Here is a 19,110-nt window from a genome sequence, read left to right as displayed (position 1 = left end):
TCAGTGGATTAGATTATTGGTGATTGGATTATTCAGTGAAGTTCCCTGCTGACCACATTCTCATTTCAGTACAAATACTGTAAACAGGCTAGCACAACCTCTCAGATGGCATATTAAATTTGACAATACAAGCCAGGAACAAAGTCTTTAATCTATTTAGCTCTTTGTAAATGGTATAATTACTACTCTGAGCAGGAAGGTTACAAGCTGATTATGAAACATTTATCAACACTACTGCCATTCAACTGTTCAATAATTTAGAAAAAGTTTAAATAGTAAATATTGTGTTGATATATATATATATATATATATATATATATATATATATATATATATATATATATATATATATATATATATATATATATATATATATATATCAACACAATATTTACTAAAAGGAAAGTAGTTCTTTAATGAACTGGTCAAAATGATCCCATCCCAATGTTGATACCTGTTGCAACATCTCCATCACTTGAGAGCTGCTATTGTGTTTCTCAGGTGTGTGTCTATAATTACAGGCACATCTGTCAATGGCATCTCCAGCAGGCAAACATCCTGTCAGAGTGGCACCAGCCACAATTAGTGCAAGAAACATGGCAACAGAGAAATGAAGAGAAGAGAGGTTTAACACAACTTTATTGATTACAATTTTCCTTCAATATATCATTACTAATACAATAAATCCTCATTCATGACATCTTGCCTTCATTTTTATTCAAATGTAAAAACCAAACCATGCTTACAATAGAGCTGAAACTAACGATTATTTTTTCTGTCGACTAATCTAACGATTATTTTTTTGATTAGTCATCTACTCTAACGATTATTTTTATTACAATAAATAATTAATCAAATGTTCTTTCTTTTGTTCTTCTAATATAGCCCCTTTAACTTCATTATTATATACTTGAATCCATGTATACTGTTTTATCCCTTTATTCCTATTTCTCCATACATCATTTAAATCATGCTCTTGAATCACTTTAGACAGCACTACACCTGATTGAAAATGTGGTTCTTCACTATTCCTATCAAAATTTAAATTTTCAGTGCAATTCCAGTCTCCCGCCATCACTATGCAAACAGTTTTATTAATTTTGAGATATAACTTTTTATCTTTAAAAATAACTCAATCCGCTCTGACCCAACATTTGGTGCATAAACATTGATTAATAAAAATTTTATTCTTTCAACCTCTACATGGAAAAATAACACCCTTCCAGCTACTACTTCTTCAATTTAGAAAATCGTCTCGGTTACGTACGTAACCCTCGTTCCCTGATGGAGGGAACGGAGACGTTATGTCGACCGACAAATGGGGTCTCACTTGGGAGGCCAATCATCTCTGATTTTAAGAGAAAACGCCAATGAAATTGGCAAGTGGATTAACACACCTGAGCCACTCCCCGTGCCAGCGGGTATAAATAGGGCGACAGGTGCATCCACTCATTAGGTTTTACGCTGAGGAGCCGAGAACGTGTCCCGGCAACAGCGAATGGTTCAAGGTTGTGGCATGGGGACATAACGTCTCCGTTCCCTCCATCAGGGAACGAGGGTTACGTACGTAACCGAGACGTTCCCTATCTGTCGGTCACTACGAGTTATGTCGACCGACAAATGGGGTCCTATGGAAAACGCCATAACCTGAACCTTGTCACAACCCTGAGGCGCTGCAATTGTTGACAAGCCTTGGCGTGCCACAAAAGCTACGCTTAAGGTCGTAACCTTCCCAAAGCCCCAGCGCAAATTCACTGACCTTGGTACCGAAGGGGCCAAAGGGTGAGTACATCGCTGCTGGAGAAGGCCATGCTGCTGTTCCGCCCACATAAAGTAAATGGAAGGGATTTCAACCTTCAGTGAAAGATTGCTTCAAATCTTCCCTATTTGTTCTTTCAGCTGGCAAGACAATGGGGAAGCGAGCCTTTAGGAAGGGTCGCTACGGAGACCACATCCTACCCGTAGGGAGGTGACATGTGGATATACTGATATGGACTGACCCAGGGGGCAGTACTACATATGGAAGGGGTCTCTGAGGCAGGTCCTACCTTGGAGTAGGGATGGGACGGCTGCCAGAAGAGACCGACAGAGCGATCTGTCAAGGGAAGACACGGGTTTGCCAAGAGGGAAACCTTACCGTGGAAGAATACACATATGGGATTACCCGCAGGGAACCCAGCCATATGGACACCTAGCCCAGTACGGGGGCTGACCGGCTCCGGGCATGCTAACGCCAGTACTGGGCCTGGCGACAGACTGCTCCGCCAAGTCTGACGCCGAGGGTGCTGGAGGATGCTCGACCAGGGTACGCCAACCGGGGAACTCTACTGGGAGAAGAAGGCGCTCACATCCCCGTGTTAGGGGGAATGGCGCAGCAAGCGAGACACCCAGCCAGCCCTTCCCGCCAATTACCTGTTACCCAACACACGGGAGGAAACTGGCTCTACACGGAGGTTGTAAAACCTCGCAAAGGTGTTAGGTGTCGCCCAGCCCGCAGCTCGACAAACGTCTGCCAGAGAGGCGCCGTGCGCCAACGCATAGGAGGAGGCCACACTCCGTGTGGAGTGGGCCCTCACCCCCAGGGGGCACGGCTCGCCTTGGGAATGGTAAGCCAAGGCGATGGCGTCCACTATCCAGTGGGCCAACCTCTGCTTAGAGACAGCCTTCCCCTTCTGCTGACCTCCAAAGCAGACCAGGAGCTGCTCAGAGCTTCTGAAGCTCTGGGTGCGGTCCACGTATATGCGGAGCGCTCTTACGGGACACAGCAACGACAAGGCTGGATCTGCCTCCTCCAGGGGCAGCGCTTGCAGGTTCACCACCTGGTCTCGGAAGGGAGTGGTGGGAACCTTGGGCACGTATCCAGGCCGGGGTCTCAGGACAACGTGAGAGTAGGCCGGCCCGAACACAAGGCACTCTTCACTTACCGAAAATGCTTGGAGGTCCCCGACCCTCTTGATGGAAGTGAGCGCGATCAGGAGCGCTGTCTTGAGAGACAGGAACTTCAGCTCAAAGGGACCCCTCTGAAGTCCCGCCAGGACAATAGAGAGGTCCCAGGAGGGAATCAGGGGTGTCCTAGGAGGATGTAACCTTCTGGCACCCCTCAGGAACCTAACGATCAGGTCATGCCTCCCCAGGGACCGGCCGTCCACTGCATCGTGATGTGCTGCAATGGCAGCCACATGCACCTTCAGGGTGGAGGGTGACAGCCCACGCTCCAGCCTACCTTGCAGGAAAGAAAGCACGACTCTGACCGGGCATCTCCGGGGGTCTTCTCGGTGAGAAGAACACCAATTCGTGAACAGACTCCACTTCAGAGCATAGGCCTGCCTCGTAGAAGGGGCTCTAGCCTGAGTGATAGTGTCTACCACTGCTGGGGGCAGATCACTTAGGTCTGCCGCGTCCCGTCTAGAAGCCGAACAAAACAGAAACTGAAGATTCTCCGCCCGGCCCTCCTCCGGGGGAAGGAGTGGCGCTGTCTTCGCCATCTCCTGAAGAGCAGTTCTCCGCATCTCCGAGTTGCCCGTGTCAGGGCCGCTTGGTCGACTTCCTGGAGGACTTCGCAGCCGGGAGTGACACGGGGGGCGCCGCTCTCCTGCGCGGGGCTCGACGCGCCGGCCTCGAAGAACTCTCAGCACGGGGCGGAGCTGGCGTAGAGGACGCAGGGGGGCGCCCACGGCGACGAGCAGGCTGAGGCGCTACCCGCGACGGAACGGTGGCAGCCGGAGAGACACGTCGGGGCAGGATGTGCTGGATGGCCTCAGTCTGCTTCTGTACCGCCGAGAACTGCTGGGCAAAGTCCTCGACAGTGTCGCCGAACAGGCCTGCCTGGGAGATGGGGGCGTCGAGAAAGCGCGCTTTGTCCATGTCCCTCATCTCAGCCAGGTTCAGCCAGAGATGCCGCTCCTGGACCACCAGCGTGGACATCGCCTTCCCGAGGGACCGCGCCGTGACCTTCGTTGCCCGTAAGGCGAAGTCGGTCGCCGTGCGCAGCTCCTGCATCAACCCCGGGTCGGTACCACCCTCGTGCATGGTTTTGAGTGCCTTGGCTTGGTGTACCTGCAGGATAGCCATGGCATGCAGGGCAGAGGCAGCTTGGCCCGCAGCACTGTAAGCCTTGGCAGCGAGTGCGGCCGTCAGCTTACAGGCCTTGGACGGGAGGCGCGGACGATTCCTCCAAGTGGCGGCGTTTTGTGGGCACAAGTGCACCGCAACCGCCCTCTCCACCTGGGGAACCTCTACGTACCCCCTGGCTGCCCCGCCATCGAGGGTGGTGAGGATGGAAGAGGGAGAAGAGCGGCTTCTGGCCGTGAAAGGGGCCGTCCACGACTTCGTCACCTCTTCATGCACCTCCGGGAAGAAAGGCACCGGAGCAGAACGAGGCTGTGAGCCGCGTCCCGCGCCGAGAAACCAATCATCCAGCCGTGAGGGCTCGGGACTGGGCGGTGTAGTCACCTCCAGTCCGATACTCACGGCTGCCCGGGCAAGCATGGCCGACAACTCCAAGTCCGATTCGGCAGTAGCGACAACACCCGAGGGGGGCAGCCCCGCCGAACCTTCATCCTCAGAGGTCGATAACCCATCCCCCGATGCAGCAATCGACATCTGGTCCTCGGGCGGCGCACCGAAAGACACGCTGGGACCGCTGTGAGACGGCCCAGCAGAATCAATCGGCAGCTGCACGGGACAGTCGCTGCGTGAGGAGTGAGAGGTCCGTGGGGCGTGGCCCGGCGGAGAAGCTCTCACTGTGATCCTCAGATCTCCCAGAGCGCCAGCCGGCGGCCCTCTGCTCGAGCCAGAGAGACCGGGACGGGTGGCGACAGAGGGGTCTGCTGCACTCCCCTTGAGGAGTGAGAGACGCGATCGCAGCGCTGCCATGTTCATACGCCCACAGTAGACGCATGAATCATCCACGAGCGCAGCCTCAGCGTGTTGGACGCCCAGACACTGCAGACAACGCTCGTGACCGTCAACCGAAGACAGGAAACGACCGCATCCAGAAGGACACGGACGAAACGGCATCTTGAAAAAGACGCGAATCGTCCGTGATTTGCTCTTTTAGAGAACTGTCTCTTTTAGCCGAAGCGCCCAGGGGAATCGCCGCTCGCAGGGACACCACTGTAACGCGCCGTCACACCGACCAGGAACAGCTCTACCAAAAACAAAGATGAATGGCTTTGTAGTGATCTTCTTCATCGACTACTCGGCTCCGAAGCAAAAATCTAATGAGTGGATGCACCTGTCGCCCTATTTATACCCGCTGGCACGGGGAGTGGCTCAGGTGTGTTAATCCACTTGCCAATTTCATTGGCGTTTTCTCTTAAAATCAGAGATGATTGGCCTCCCAAGTGAGACCCCATTTGTCGGTCGACATAACTCGTAGTGACCGACAGATAGGGAACTCAATAGCTAAAAACTCTGAAAACAGAATAGCAACTCCAGCACTATCTCATTAGACCTATCAGAAAGAGTCTCCTGTAACATAACAATATCTTTTTTCCTAATTTTCATAAATTCTGATAGTATAGGTCTTTTATTTTGATATCTTTTTTTGGAAACAGACCGGATTTTGATCTTATTTTGATAATTTATATAAAAAGAGCCTATTCTTTTTTTTTCATTCAGTTCATCCAACCCTACAGTATGCTGTAATTTAACCACAGATTTCACAAATTTCCCAGTATCTGAAAAAAAGTCACAAATTTCTACTGCTCTTCCAAATGTCTCATCCAAAAAAATAATTTATCTCTTGTAGAGAATAAAAATTACCTTCTTCGATTTGAGAACATGCTTCAGAAAAACCTGACATTTGTGAGAATGTATCCTCATCCCTAATATCTGCCTTATTTTCATTGTCTAGTAGACCTTATACAGTACATTCCATTTTCTGATTAAACATTCCAACTTCGCTAGTGCTTGCAGTCTCAAGACTCAAAAAATTCTCATCCATATCATTTTGTACAACTATAGACTGACTTTCATTTTGTCCTGCATTTTCCTGAACCACAATTCCTTCAATATCACTCTCACGTACTTCAGCTACAGCCTGTTCAGTTACCGTTTCCGTTCGTTCTATTTGACTATTGTCTCCAGTCGGCTCATTTACATCAGAACTTTTACAACCCAGTGATATGATTTTTAACAGGCTTGTGATTCTTCCAAACCTAACGAGTTCTCTCTCAATAACGTCATCTGGAATAAATGGCGGCACATTCCAAATAATCACCTGAGACATTATATTAGCCAAAGGGAGGATTGGACAGAAGTCTCCATTAATCACAACGCCACCCTGTTACGATCGGAAACCAGAGAAACGCAGGAGACGAGAGATCCAAACGCAGTGTGGGTTTATTTGGGTAATCCAACTCAGAATCCAACATGCAGGGGGCAAAACTAAAAATCCATGCATCCAAACAAACAAACAAATAAACAGGAAAAGGAATAGGAACAGGAATAGGTACAGGAATGGGAACAGGAACAGGAATAGAACCTAGAAACTCGGAATGCTAGGAAACTGGGTGACGGAAGGAAAGGACTCCATGAAAACAAATGGCAACAGACCGGATTATATAGGCAGGGTAATGACTATCAAGGGAAGACACCTGAGTGCAATTAACAGGAGTGCAATTACTCTGATGAAGGGACAAGGCTTTGTGGGAATTGTAGTGCCTGCGGTGAGGTGCCTATGGGGAAATGAGACTACTAGTGGACACCCAGGAAAACAGAGATCAGACAGCGTGACATTACCTCCTTCTCCACGGAGCAGCTACCAGATGCTCCACCCGAACCCAAGAAGGAACACAGAGACCAGGAGGGTACATGCGGTCAAGACAGACGGCCACCAAGGCGGTGCAGAAGACCACCACATCCGTGGGGTCGAGACAGAATCCCACCAGGGCGGCGCAGAAAACCACCACATCCGTGCGGTCGAGACAGAAGCCCTACAGGGCGGCGCAGAAGACCACCACATCCGTGCAGTCGAGACAGAAGCCCACTAGGGCGGCGCAGAAGACCACCACATCTGTGCGGTTGAGACAGAAGCCCACCAGGGCGGCACAGAAGACCACCACTTCTGTGCGGTCGAGACAGAAGCCCACCACGGCGGCGCAGAAACCATCACATCCGTGCGGTCGAGACAGAACCCCACCCGGGTGGTGCATAAGACCACCACAGTGGGATTGATGACACAGGAGAGCAATTCTGGTTAGGCAAGTCTGAAGCAGAGAACATGAACAAGTTAAGGCTGGCCTCCGTGGCCACAACAAGATCAGTCGAGCGCTCAGAGAGTTCGGCTGAGACGTGACGAGGCTCTGGAAGTTTCGCAGAAACGAGGAGAGGCTCTTGTAGTTCAGCCGAGACCAAGAGAGGCTCTAGTAGTTCAGCAGAGACGTGGGGAGGCTCTGGTAGTGCAGCAGAGACACGAAGAGGCTCTGGTAGTTCAGCAGAGACACGGGGAGGCTCTGGTAGTTCTGCAGAGACGTGGAGAGACTCTGGTAATTCCGTGGTGTTTAGACTGGATTTAGGAAGATCAATGGTGACTTGACTCTGCTCATGAAGAGCATTGGTGACCTGACTCTGCTCATTAAGATCATTGGTGACTTGCATTTGTTCATGAACATCAATGGTGACTTGCCTTTGCCCATGAAGAACACTGGTGACTGGACTTTGCCCGTGAGGATCATTGGTGACTTGCCCTTGCCCATGAAGATCAACGGTGAGGTGCCTTTGGCCATGAATATCAATGGTTACTTGTCATTGCCCATGAAGAACACCGGTGACTTGACTTGACTCTGGAGTGTCAACGGTGACTTGACCTGACTCTGGAGGGTCAACGGTGACTTGACCCGACTCTGGAAGGTCAAACGGGAACTTGACTCGACTCTGGAAGGTCAAAGGGAACCTGACTCGACTCTGGAGGGTCAACGGGAACCTGACTCGACTCTGGAGGGTCAACGGGAACCTGACTCGACTCTGGAGGGTCAACTGTGGCAGAGGCGCTGGACAAGCAGCCATCTTGTGCCATGACTCTGGACCGGCGGCCATCTTGGGCAGTGGCGCTGGGCCGGCGGCCATCTTGCGCTGTGATGCTGGACTGGCGACCACCATGTGCTTTGGCGCTGGGCTGGTGGCCATCTTGTGCAGTGGCGCTGGGCTGGCGGTCCTCCTGTTTGTAGACCCAGTCTAGAATCGGCCATCACATCAGGAGAGACAGGTGTGGCTGGGGTATTCAACGGAGACGTATGTTGTAAATAGAATACAAACTCCCAGAAATTATAAACGTCTAACTGCTCCATTTCATTACGAGGAACTGGATCATCCAGCCCGGTGTTGAAAGTGTCCTTTAGGGCCGCATCATTATATCCCATACCCTCAGCTAGGGTCCAGAACATTTGTGCCACTGCTAATAGCACACTTTCCACCGTAACTCCCTGTTCCGGCACACACCTGACATCATGGCAGAGTGAAGGAGATGGCGCACGCTCACCTGGGAGCGACGTCATTCTCACACTCGCCAATTAATTAACGACACAAACCAAAAACTAACTTAACAAAATAAGAATATTTTTTGAAAAGTAGAAAAAATAAAGAAAAACAAGTAAAGATTTTTTTTGTTTGTTTTTTAAGCGGACAGTTGAAACTGAAACATTCTTCCCCACCACACCCTCCACCACTCTCCTACATCTCGCGAGAAGAGAAGAGAAGAGAAGAGAAGAGAAGAGAAGAGAAGAGAAGAGAAGAGAAGAGAAGAGAAGAGACTCCAATGAACACACCTCCAATGGACAATTATAATATCCTGAAAAAAACCTCAAGACGTGCAGCGGAAGATGGAAGATGTACGCATCACGCATGTGCCCCTGAGAAATGTAGGAGCAAAGGAAACAAAGTTTCCTTACTTTAGCAAAGGTTAACCAGTCTTATTTCGAAATCCTCAGATGTTTTTTCTTCATAAATTGTGCTTCTAATTTGTGTCCAGCATTTTGTTCTCTCTCCGCGCTTGTCACTAACCACACAGCACTGACGAACTACGACATCCATCTGGAAATCTTCCGGTTCCCCACAGTAACCAAAAGTAAGAAAGAAAGTGTTTATTACATTTGAAATCTGTATATTTATCCTACAAAAACACATGTATTCGTTACAGGTGGCCTTTATTCACCCACCGGAGCTGTGTGAGGACTGTTTTATTACAGATGTGTGCACTTTATTTCACGTCTTCGTAAGTGTTGACAAAAATCTCCCACTTACCCCCATTGAAAGGCTTGGAAGAACAAGGACAATTTTTAATACAGCATCGATTGGATTATTCTGAATGAAGAAAGCCACATACACCTAGGATGCTACGGGGGTGAGCAGATGATGGACGAATTTTCATTCCCGGGTGAACTAACACTTTAAGTATAGTATACTGCCGCTTACCGTCGCTGTGATTTAGCCATGTAAGACATTTTCCTGCATCAACATCTTTTGATGATCCTGGATCAACATTATTTTCCAAAAATATAGACTTAACCCAATCCCTACCTCTAAACCTAACCCTAACCATAATTTATTCCTAAAATCAGTGGGAAATGATAGCTGATTAACAAGGCTGTAGAAGCACCTGATTGTAAGCCTAAAACAGATATTTCTTAAAAAGTTATATCTCCATTCTGATTGGTTGACTTAAATGTTGCTTCTGGATCAACATCCTTGTTCAACATGTTGAACTTGGTGAAATCCCGCTCGCCAGCTGCTAACATCTTAATAAACCATAACAGGCCTTGAATCATTTCATTCTAATCAAATGTGGAACAAATCAGCCACATGGTTCATGATGCATTTGTGTTGTGCTCAGGGGAGACTCTGGGGTCTTCTAATTTGTATTCTATTCTCCTCTATAGCCCCTTTCACACTGCACGTCGGACCTGGCATATTGCCAGAACATTGCCGGGTCGCCTTCTGTGTGAAAGCAAACATGTCCCGGGATTGATTCCGGGATTTAACCCGGGTCGGGGACCTAGTAACATTGCCAGGTTCAACCCTGGATGAGCACTGTGTGAACAAAAGCCAGGTGTAATGCTGTGTCGAAGTGATGACGCGCGTTATCGCGCGACTCTTTTACTGGCTGTTTTGAAGGAAGATCTGTAAAGAAGCAGAGATCAGTTAGTTCGTCACTTTCCGCGCTGACGCAGAGATCGTTCGCTTGCTTCAGTGAAAGTATAACGTGCCTAATGTTTTCGACTCGTACATTACATGTCATGCCCTGATGTCACGTGTCGTTACGGGATCTTTACGGGTTGTGTGTGAAAGCACGCACATATCCCGGGTAATCACTGGCAGTGTGAAAGTGCACAATCTAGCGACCCGGGAACAATTGCCGGAACACTTTACCCGTGTATTTGCCAGAATGGCAGTGTGAAAGGGGCTTATGTGTTGAAAGGTGGGCCTTATTGTAATACGTTTCCTGAGAGCTTTGAGTAATGATGAGCAGAAAAACAGCAGTCGTATCCAGCTCCCTGGGTGATCATTTTCATTTATGCATGAGACAGCTTCACTCCTTCTCATCTGGTATAATCTGCTCAGAGCGGTGAGGACTCCATGATGTTCCCATCAGGGGTCTTTTGATGGCCAGATACACTAAAGCTCAGCTTAAGATGATCTGTAAAACAGACTTTAGCCCCAAACATTGTAAACCACTAATGCTGTTAGAATAATTACTGCTACAAAATCATCCAGAACACCCTAGCAAACATTTAGCAACACCCTAGCAACAATATAAACAATATAAGAACATGATGACAAATTCTAAATAGACAAGAACAACTCCAGAATCAGAATGTTTATAACCATTTCTTAGAACAAAAGAAGCTAGTCTGGCGATTGTCATTATTTTGTTCATCTCTTAGAAGACTGCATCATTCTGAATAAGATGAAAAAAAAACCTTCAGTCAAAATGAAACTACCTGTTCTCAACAAGAATGAAAATTATATCAGTAATACAATAATAATGACTGTAATGATAATTATTTTTACATCAACACCAACATACTATAATGTTGTGTCTATTCATAGCTCAATGCTAGTTGTTCTTGCAGTGTGTGCTATTAAGCTAAACAGATATTGTTTGGCTTTCAATGTTTTTATTGTTGATAAGGAGGTAAAAAATAATTCTGAAAGTTATTATTATTATTTTTTTGTCATTATTATTTAAACCTAAATACTATTTATAACAAGTGTCGGGCAGTAATGCTAAATTTTTACTGTAATTTGATTACTTTTTTAGTAATGAGGTAATCTAACGCGTCATAATATTCAAAATGGTAATTAGAGTATAGTTACAAGCTGAGGTCTCTATATGTTACTGCCAAATTACATTGCTGCCAAAATGCAGAGTCCTGACACTTAATAGTTCACACAAAAATGACATCTCTACATTTTGTATTCAGTATATAAGTAGATATCCATAAAAAAATCACTTTTAGAAAAAAATGTCATACTGGTTTGGAATGATGTGAGGTTAAGCAAAATTTTTTGACAAACTAGCTTTAAAATTAGTTTCTTAAAGGGGGGGTGAAATGCTATTTCATGCATACTGAGTTTTTTACACTGTTAAAGAGTTGGATTCCCATGCTAAACATGGACAAAGTTTCAAAAGTTAAGTTGTACGTTTGAAGGAGTATTTCTGTTCCAAAAATACTCCTTCCGGTTTGTCACAAGTTTCGGAAAGTTTTTTTCGAGTATGGCTCTGTGTGACGTTAGATGGAGCGGAATTTCCTTATATGGGTGCTAAGGGCGCGTCTGCCGGAAGAGCGCGCGCTCCCGTATAGCAGAGCAGAGAGAGGCTGTGCACAGACAATCACTCATCACAGCGAGAGCGTCGCGAAATGTCACAAAAGGAGTGTGTTTTTGGTTGCCAGGGCAAGACAACCCTGCACAGATTACCAAAAGAGAAACAGCATTAAGGGACCAGTGGATGGAGTTTATTTTTACATAGCATCAACGGAGTTGTGCAAGTGTTTTTGTTTGTTCCCTGCATTTCGAAGATGCTTGTTTTACAAACAAGGCCCAGGTTGACGCTGGATTTGCACATCGTTTATTTCTTAAGGATAATGCAATCCCAACGAAAAAGGGTCACGATCGTGTGTTGGAACCGCAGGCGGTGAGTAAAACTGCTTCAAATATCTCTGTGTTGTTAACTTAGCTATCAGCGCGTAAGCACATCAAGTAAACAACATGCGATGTTGTTATCAAACTGCACTTTCCACATGTACAGCTTAAAAAAAAAAAAAAGACGACAAAGTGGAACTTAGTCATTTTCCAAAACCGCTAAGCAAATATATACAGTTTCAGTACATACCACATAGAGAAGCCTTTGCTGATGCTGCTCTTGTTAAATTTCAGCCTCTGGATCTGTGTCACAGCTTCCAGACGCGCTCAACACAAAAGCCTACTGGCGCTCGTGATTCTTTAGCTCCGCCCACACGTCACGCCTCTAGGCGCTCGTGTTTTTCCGGGAAAAATCGGTACAGACTATCTTTCTCTTATGAATATAATAAAACTAAAGACTTTTTGGAGTTATGAAGGATGCAGTACTACTCTATAGGCACTCAAGATTAACAGGATATTGAGTGAAAACGAGCATTTCACCCCCCCTTTAATGCTTTTTCATTATGCTGGCGATGTCTCGAATGTCTCAAAATTCAGATTGTATTGTAATGGAGACACAGGCTCATCAGTCAATAAGTCAGCACAAAATCCTACAGGGTATTATCACGGTACACAGCTGGAGCTTTCAAAGAATCACACCTGAAGCAAACAGAAGAACGCCTGGGATGAAAACCGAAAAGGCTGCAGGGTTGCCAAATCTCATGTATTCATGCCATGCACTGAAGTGAAGTGAACAGCTCATTCTCTGAGTATTCACTCATAAACAATGCTTTCCATACGCATTTTCTCATTTAAACATAGTGACACAAAATTAATCTTGTAAACATTTGCACTAGAGGTCATTAATTATTTTTTTATCTCATCGTACATAAACAATCAGAAAAAGGAAGGTATGCCAGCGAGGATTGTGGGAGCTCAGAAGGAAAAAAACTGAAAAAGATTTTGAATTATTTATGGAGCAAGAGTGATGTTTTATAAGAGGGAGCTGAAATGTTCATGGAATGTTTAAACTCTCATTAACGGATGTATTTTGAGAGAAAATATGATGCCTATCAAATAATAATAATAAAAAAACATTGCCAGAACAACAGTTCTCAGACAGAAGAGGTCTGGCCCAGCAACACATTTTCCTTCATTTAATTAAATGTGTGATTCACAGGAATCAGACCCATTGATCTGTTCTTACTTTCCATCAAAAAACAAAAGCACAGCATTTAATAAGCTCTTTCTCTCTGAGGCACAAGATGCATGTCTGTCTGTCTGTCTGTCTGTCTAGTTTGCAGGCTTCTAATAGCACCGTAATCATCCTCTCTTAAAGAGGCTGCAGGTTACCAAGAAACTCTGCCTCTGTTTAAGTCCTGTATCACCCTGCAACCATGGCAGGTCCACTCCAGCAGGGCAGGATGAGGAATTCCCAGCATTCCAAAGGGTCAGAGGACTGGAAGAACCAATCAAAGAGCCGAACACAATGCCACCAGCTCCTGCACAGGAAGAGAAGATAAAGCAGCACTGGGCACTTCATGCTGAACGAGCTGTTTAAAGAAGAATATTTGTTTTGTGCTTTGAAAGGCTGCCATCTCCAAAAAGGGATCAAGTCGGGATATGAAGAGTTTACTCTGCAAGGGTTAAAATTGGCTTGACATTGAATCTGACCCCTTTTACTTTCTTAAAGCATAATCTTGGTCTTATTGTGCATTATTCATTGGTGCAGTGCAGTGCAGTTTAATTGAAGTATAATACATTTCTATGTGACTCTGCAACCTCTTTCCTCCAGCACCTATCAGAGATTACTTCTCATCATCCACTCATTAATAATGGATAAAATCAAGTAAAATACATCAGATTACAAAAGCAGAAAGAGTTTCAACAGCTTTTCCAGTTCAAGTTCTTTTTTGCTCAAATGTCCTTCCTGTAACAGTTATGAGATGGTTCTCTATAACTCAAAAGAATCAGAGAAGGGGAACCAGTGTTATTTTAGTACCACTGATATACATTGATATGTTTTTCTCATTTGTATTCTTTTTTATTATTCTTTTTTTTTCAAGTAATACATTTTTGGTTTAACAATTTTTTACTTTGTAATGTTTTTAGTTTCAGTTAGCGATAAGTTAATAATTATATGTTTTATGAGTATTTAAATATATGTTATTTTTCCATTTTTTATTTGTTTTACCCATTTTGGTAACACTTTAGAATAGGTAACACCTATTCATGGCTTATTAGCATGCATATTACTAGAATATTCAAGAGGGTCTGGCTGCAGACTTGCACTTGCACTCTCAGACTTGCATTCTCAGACTTGCACTCTCAGACACTTGCGCTTCCATTAGTGACGTCACTTGCAGTCTTTATTTTTTATTTTATAAATTTTTTTTTACGTTTTGTTTGAATTTCCCAACATTTTATAACAGTAGCAAGGTGGCAAAAAAAATAAAAAAATAAACAAATAAATTACAATGTCACTTGCAATCGCTACTTGCACTGTCCGCTACCTGCGACACTTGCAATCGACACAAATCGTGCGTGTTGCCAATGGAGACAAGAAGCTGTGGTGGTGAATAAGCACTTTTGCGTTAAGCATTTTTCCATATAGAATAAACTGTCTACAACTTGTTTATATCACTGTCTTTGTCCATTAAGCTAAAATATGTGTTTTATTTATAATGATTTTCTATAAGAGGAAAACGTTTAATGTACAATTTAACGCACTGCGTTCTGTACTCGTCTGCTTGCCTGTATGGAGTTGATCCTTTTAAAATCACTTAATGCATTTCATTATGCACGTTCATATTTGCTGGTCTGTATATACTTTGAGTCAACAACAAGACATATAGGCTAGGCCTACTGAATTGTCTTTATCATCTTAGTCTGTTATTAGGCCACATTAAGTGTTCGCATTGTGTTCATAGCCATCTGCTTGCCTTATTGTACATTAAATAATAACGATATATCGAATTCGGTCTTTTAATTGAACTTAACGTATCCTAACACATTATGCCATATTAGGTGTTTGTTTTTTTATACAGGAGGAAAACGCTTAACGAAAAACTTTGTGTATAGTAGTAGGCCTACTAATTTAGTTTTAATCATTTAATCAATCACCACCACAGCTTCTTGTCTCCATTGGCAACAAGCACGATTTGTGTTGATTGCAAGTGACGTCACAGGTAGCGGAGAGTGCAAGTAGCGATTGCAAGTGACATTGTAATTTAGTTTCTTTTTTCTTATCTTCACCACCTGGCTAATGTTGTAAAATGTTGAAAGATTCAAACAAAAAGTTGTTTCTATCTATTATTTCTATCAATATATAGAAATAATAATAATAATAAAAAAATAATAATAATAAAGACTGCAATTGACGTCGCTAGCGGAAGCACAAGTGTCTGAGAGTGCAAGCCTGAGAATGCAAGTCTGAGAGTGCAAGTGCAAGCCTGCAGCCAGACCCTTCTCAGAATATTAGCCATGTATTAGTGCTAATTAAGAACATATTAATGCCTTATTCTATTTGACCTTATTTTTACATCCCTAATCTTACCCAATACCTAAACCTAACAACTACCTTAATAACTATTAATAAGCAGCAAATTAAGAATTTATTGAGAGAAATGTCGTAGTTAATAGTTAACAAGTGTTACCTATTCTAAAGTCTTACCATAATTAAGTTTTAACACTTAACACTTTTTTTGTTTGTTTCTTTTTCATGGTTTTATTTTTAGTTAATGAGACATTTTATTCCCTAAAAAGGCCTAAAAGGCTTGTCCTTCTCTTCCCTTCTCTCTTCCAAACTAATACTTCTCCTTTTACACTAAAAGCACTAAAGCAGTGTTAATGCATGCTGTAAGTGTGTGATTGCCTGCACTTCTGCATTATTTAAATGTTCACACTCCTCATGCTCGACTAAAACCAGATCTAATTGTGGTCTCTGTGGTAAAAAAAAGTGCAGACCTTTAGTTTTTGGTTGACAAATGCAGAAAAGCATTGAAAACATACAGCAGAAATGCATTTCTCTTTTCACTGAAAAAGCTTCAGTTTGTTCCAACACATTCCATCTCTCAGGACATACGGAGGGAAGGGAGGGTTCTACTCTTTATGAGTATAAATAATTAAATTAAATATTATTATTTATCATTTTTAATATGTATAATATTTATTTCAATATTATTATATAATAAATGTATTATCATATAATGACATACCTCTACAAAAAAATCTGTGAAGCATCTTACAGAGGCTGAAGCTCTTAATTAGCAGGAAATCACAAAGACGAAAAGAGCAATTTGGGGGAACTCCCTTCCATCCCACAACAGAGGCATAGCTGAAAGCTTCACAAAATACATCACTGACAATGATATATAGCATATTCAATCAATTTTCTCACTAAAGGGAGGTGCTGATCCACATTTGTGCTGCTAAGTTTGGCACTACACACTTTGAGAGTTGAGAGTTCTCCTTTTGAAAGCAGCCGCTGAGAGGTTAAGAGGTTTATCAGGAGCATACACAAGTCTACAGGCAGCAGCAGGTTATACCGGCACAGGATATGAGGGCATGACAAAGCTCTGTCATACAAAACCTGCAGATAACTTTGAAGATATCTACTTTAAAGCATGAAAACAGAACTGTACTACTAATAACAGGAGATATTTTATAACAACTGTAAAAGCCTAAAGAAAGGATTACGTTTATATCCGATTGTTTCCTGTCTTTGAAATGAAAGCACTGCCCACATTCAGCTATAAATCCATGTCCGGAGGTGTAGGCCTAGTGTTCTTTGTCATAGCCAGAGGCTAAAGTAAATCAGTCTAATGCAGGTTCATCTGGACGTATCTCTCATTTCTCATAACAAAGAGAAAGATAATGCAGTGTTCTCAAAGCAGCAGTATTCTACTGTCCTGCCTTCTTCAGCTACATGCTTTGAACACAATCCTATTGTTTTGACTGTTCCTGGCATCAGTTGGCGTGTTAACACCCGTCCTATTTCACCAGATTTGTATTGAAATGACCTCAGAGGGTAACTAGAAGTCTGTAGAAATTGTAAACAGATACAGATCATAAAAACACCTTACACACCCTTTACTGTATAATAGAATGGTGCCAATTTCAGTCATGCTAAAGTATGGAACAACTTAAAAGCAAATATATATAAAAAAAAATATATGGTTTTACAGTGATGGCATCAGATGTCAGGATTGTGACATATACTGTAGCATAGAGCAGAATTAATTTTATATATGAACAACATGACATTGGGGGCAATGTTTTACCATGATATAAAATAACAGTAGTAAAAAATGGTATTGTTAGTGTTCTTATAGCACATTCAGTATAAGAAAACTTCAGTTATAATATAAAGCAGGACAACACAAAAATATGTCGTCTGCGCAGTTTGTCAAAGTTGAGGACGCTTACAATGAAAACAGGTTACGTTTGTCAGTAGCACTGAGATTCGTTTCAATGAACCGATTCACTGAATATTCAATACGATTGATTTTAAAGGTTGCAGCGCTGGTGTACTGGTTGCATGTTGGTCTATGGTTTGCGCCAGGTAATGCCAAAGCAGGCAATCGTTCAGCTACCAATAATATTTAGTAACATAATACTCCAATTTACTCTAATCATAGTTACTAGGCTACAAACGCTTTTCAAACCAGCTGAATCATTCAACAGAATCGATTCAAATAAATGATTCGCGAACCGCACATTACTACAGCGCTGCAGGTGCGAAAGAGAGCTTTAGTCGATGTAGATAATTAAAAGTGGATATTAATTCATGTGAACGAATCCATCCAAGGAACATAAAAAGTTAAATATTTGTTCTGTCGAATAGCCTACTTGTTGTAGTCTGTGTTGGACCAGGGCAGAAAGACAGAAAAAAAATAAAAAATACACTTTCGACTTATGTAAAATCATGTCGGGCAACTGAGATAGGTACTCACAAGTTCTTCTTTGTCTTTTCGGTCTGTTTGTGCAATGCAACAGAAAATCCAAATAAGCTGCCCTTGGTTTTTCCTTCTTTGATGACCGGGAACTGCACGTCAATGTTAAATCCAGAGTTCGTTTGAATCGCGTAAATTACAAACACGCACAACTGCAGAGACTTTCCTGCCATCTTTAATATTGGCACTCTCTCTCCCTCTCTCTCTATCACTTGCACAAGCAAAGCCAATGAGTCTGGATTGGTCAGTCACACGCCATAGAAAAGCCTCGTCTCTCACTCTCTGGCTCGGAGCTGTAAGGTGTTTGTCGCTGTTCTCTGTTCCCCGCCTCCACACACCCTCAGCGAATTCCAACCTGCCCCGTGTCCGCCACACTTCACCAGCCCCGCTTCCCAAACAGAGAGGACTGGATAATATATCCCACAAGTCTGATAAGAGAGAGAGAGAGAGTTTAAAATGCGCTTCCTCTTAAAATTCCCTCCTCTCTTTCCCTCTCTCTCTCTCACACACACACACACGCTCACACACACCCCCCCCCACACACACACTGTTAAACATAAACCTTCACTTGTTGTTATGCTGCACATAAGATTTCGCTCTGAAGGTTTTGTTATAAAAATTTTAACACATTGGTGCGAAAGAATCCCGAGAAAACAAGTCCAGGTCACATTTCACAACCAAATCAACAAAATATAATTTTAATGACTTAGTTTCCATGACTGTTCATATAATATGTGACCCTGGACCACAAAACCAGTTATAAGGGTCAATTTTGAAATTGAGATTTATACATTATCGGAAAGCCGAATAAATAATATTTCCATTTATGTATGTTTTGTTATGATAGGACAATATTTGGCAGAAATACAACTATTAGAATATCTGGAATCTGAGGGTGTAAAAAAAAACCAAAATCAAAATATTGAGAAAATTGCATTTAAAATTGTCCAAATTAAGTCCTTAGCATTGCATATTACTAATGATAATAAATTTTTAATATATTTATGGTAGGGAATGTACAAAATATCTTCAT

At 43.4% G+C, this 19,110-nt stretch overlaps 1 protein-coding gene across 2 annotated transcripts in view; it reads right to left on the bottom strand.

The window, feature by feature from the left end:
- The window catches only part of LOC128024992 (integrin alpha-3-like), a 48,896-nt gene extending 30,391 nt beyond the window's left edge, over positions 1-18,505 (bottom strand). For both annotated transcript variants that reach the window (XM_052610926.1, XM_052610927.1), the window contains exon 1: positions 18,078-18,505. In XM_052610926.1, the coding sequence (XP_052466886.1) occupies positions 18,078-18,250 (173 nt within the window). In that variant the 5' untranslated portion in view covers positions 18,251-18,505. The remainder of the gene's footprint in view (positions 1-18,077) is intronic.
- Between the last annotated feature and the right edge of the window lie 605 nt (positions 18,506-19,110).

Source organism: Carassius gibelio, chromosome A12 (genome assembly GCF_023724105.1).
Source record: "Carassius gibelio isolate Cgi1373 ecotype wild population from Czech Republic chromosome A12, carGib1.2-hapl.c, whole genome shotgun sequence".
NCBI lineage: Eukaryota > Metazoa > Chordata > Actinopteri > Cypriniformes > Cyprinidae > Carassius > Carassius gibelio.
The sequence above is the reverse complement of the archived record's forward strand: the minus strand, read 5'-3'. Positions and strand labels throughout refer to the sequence as shown.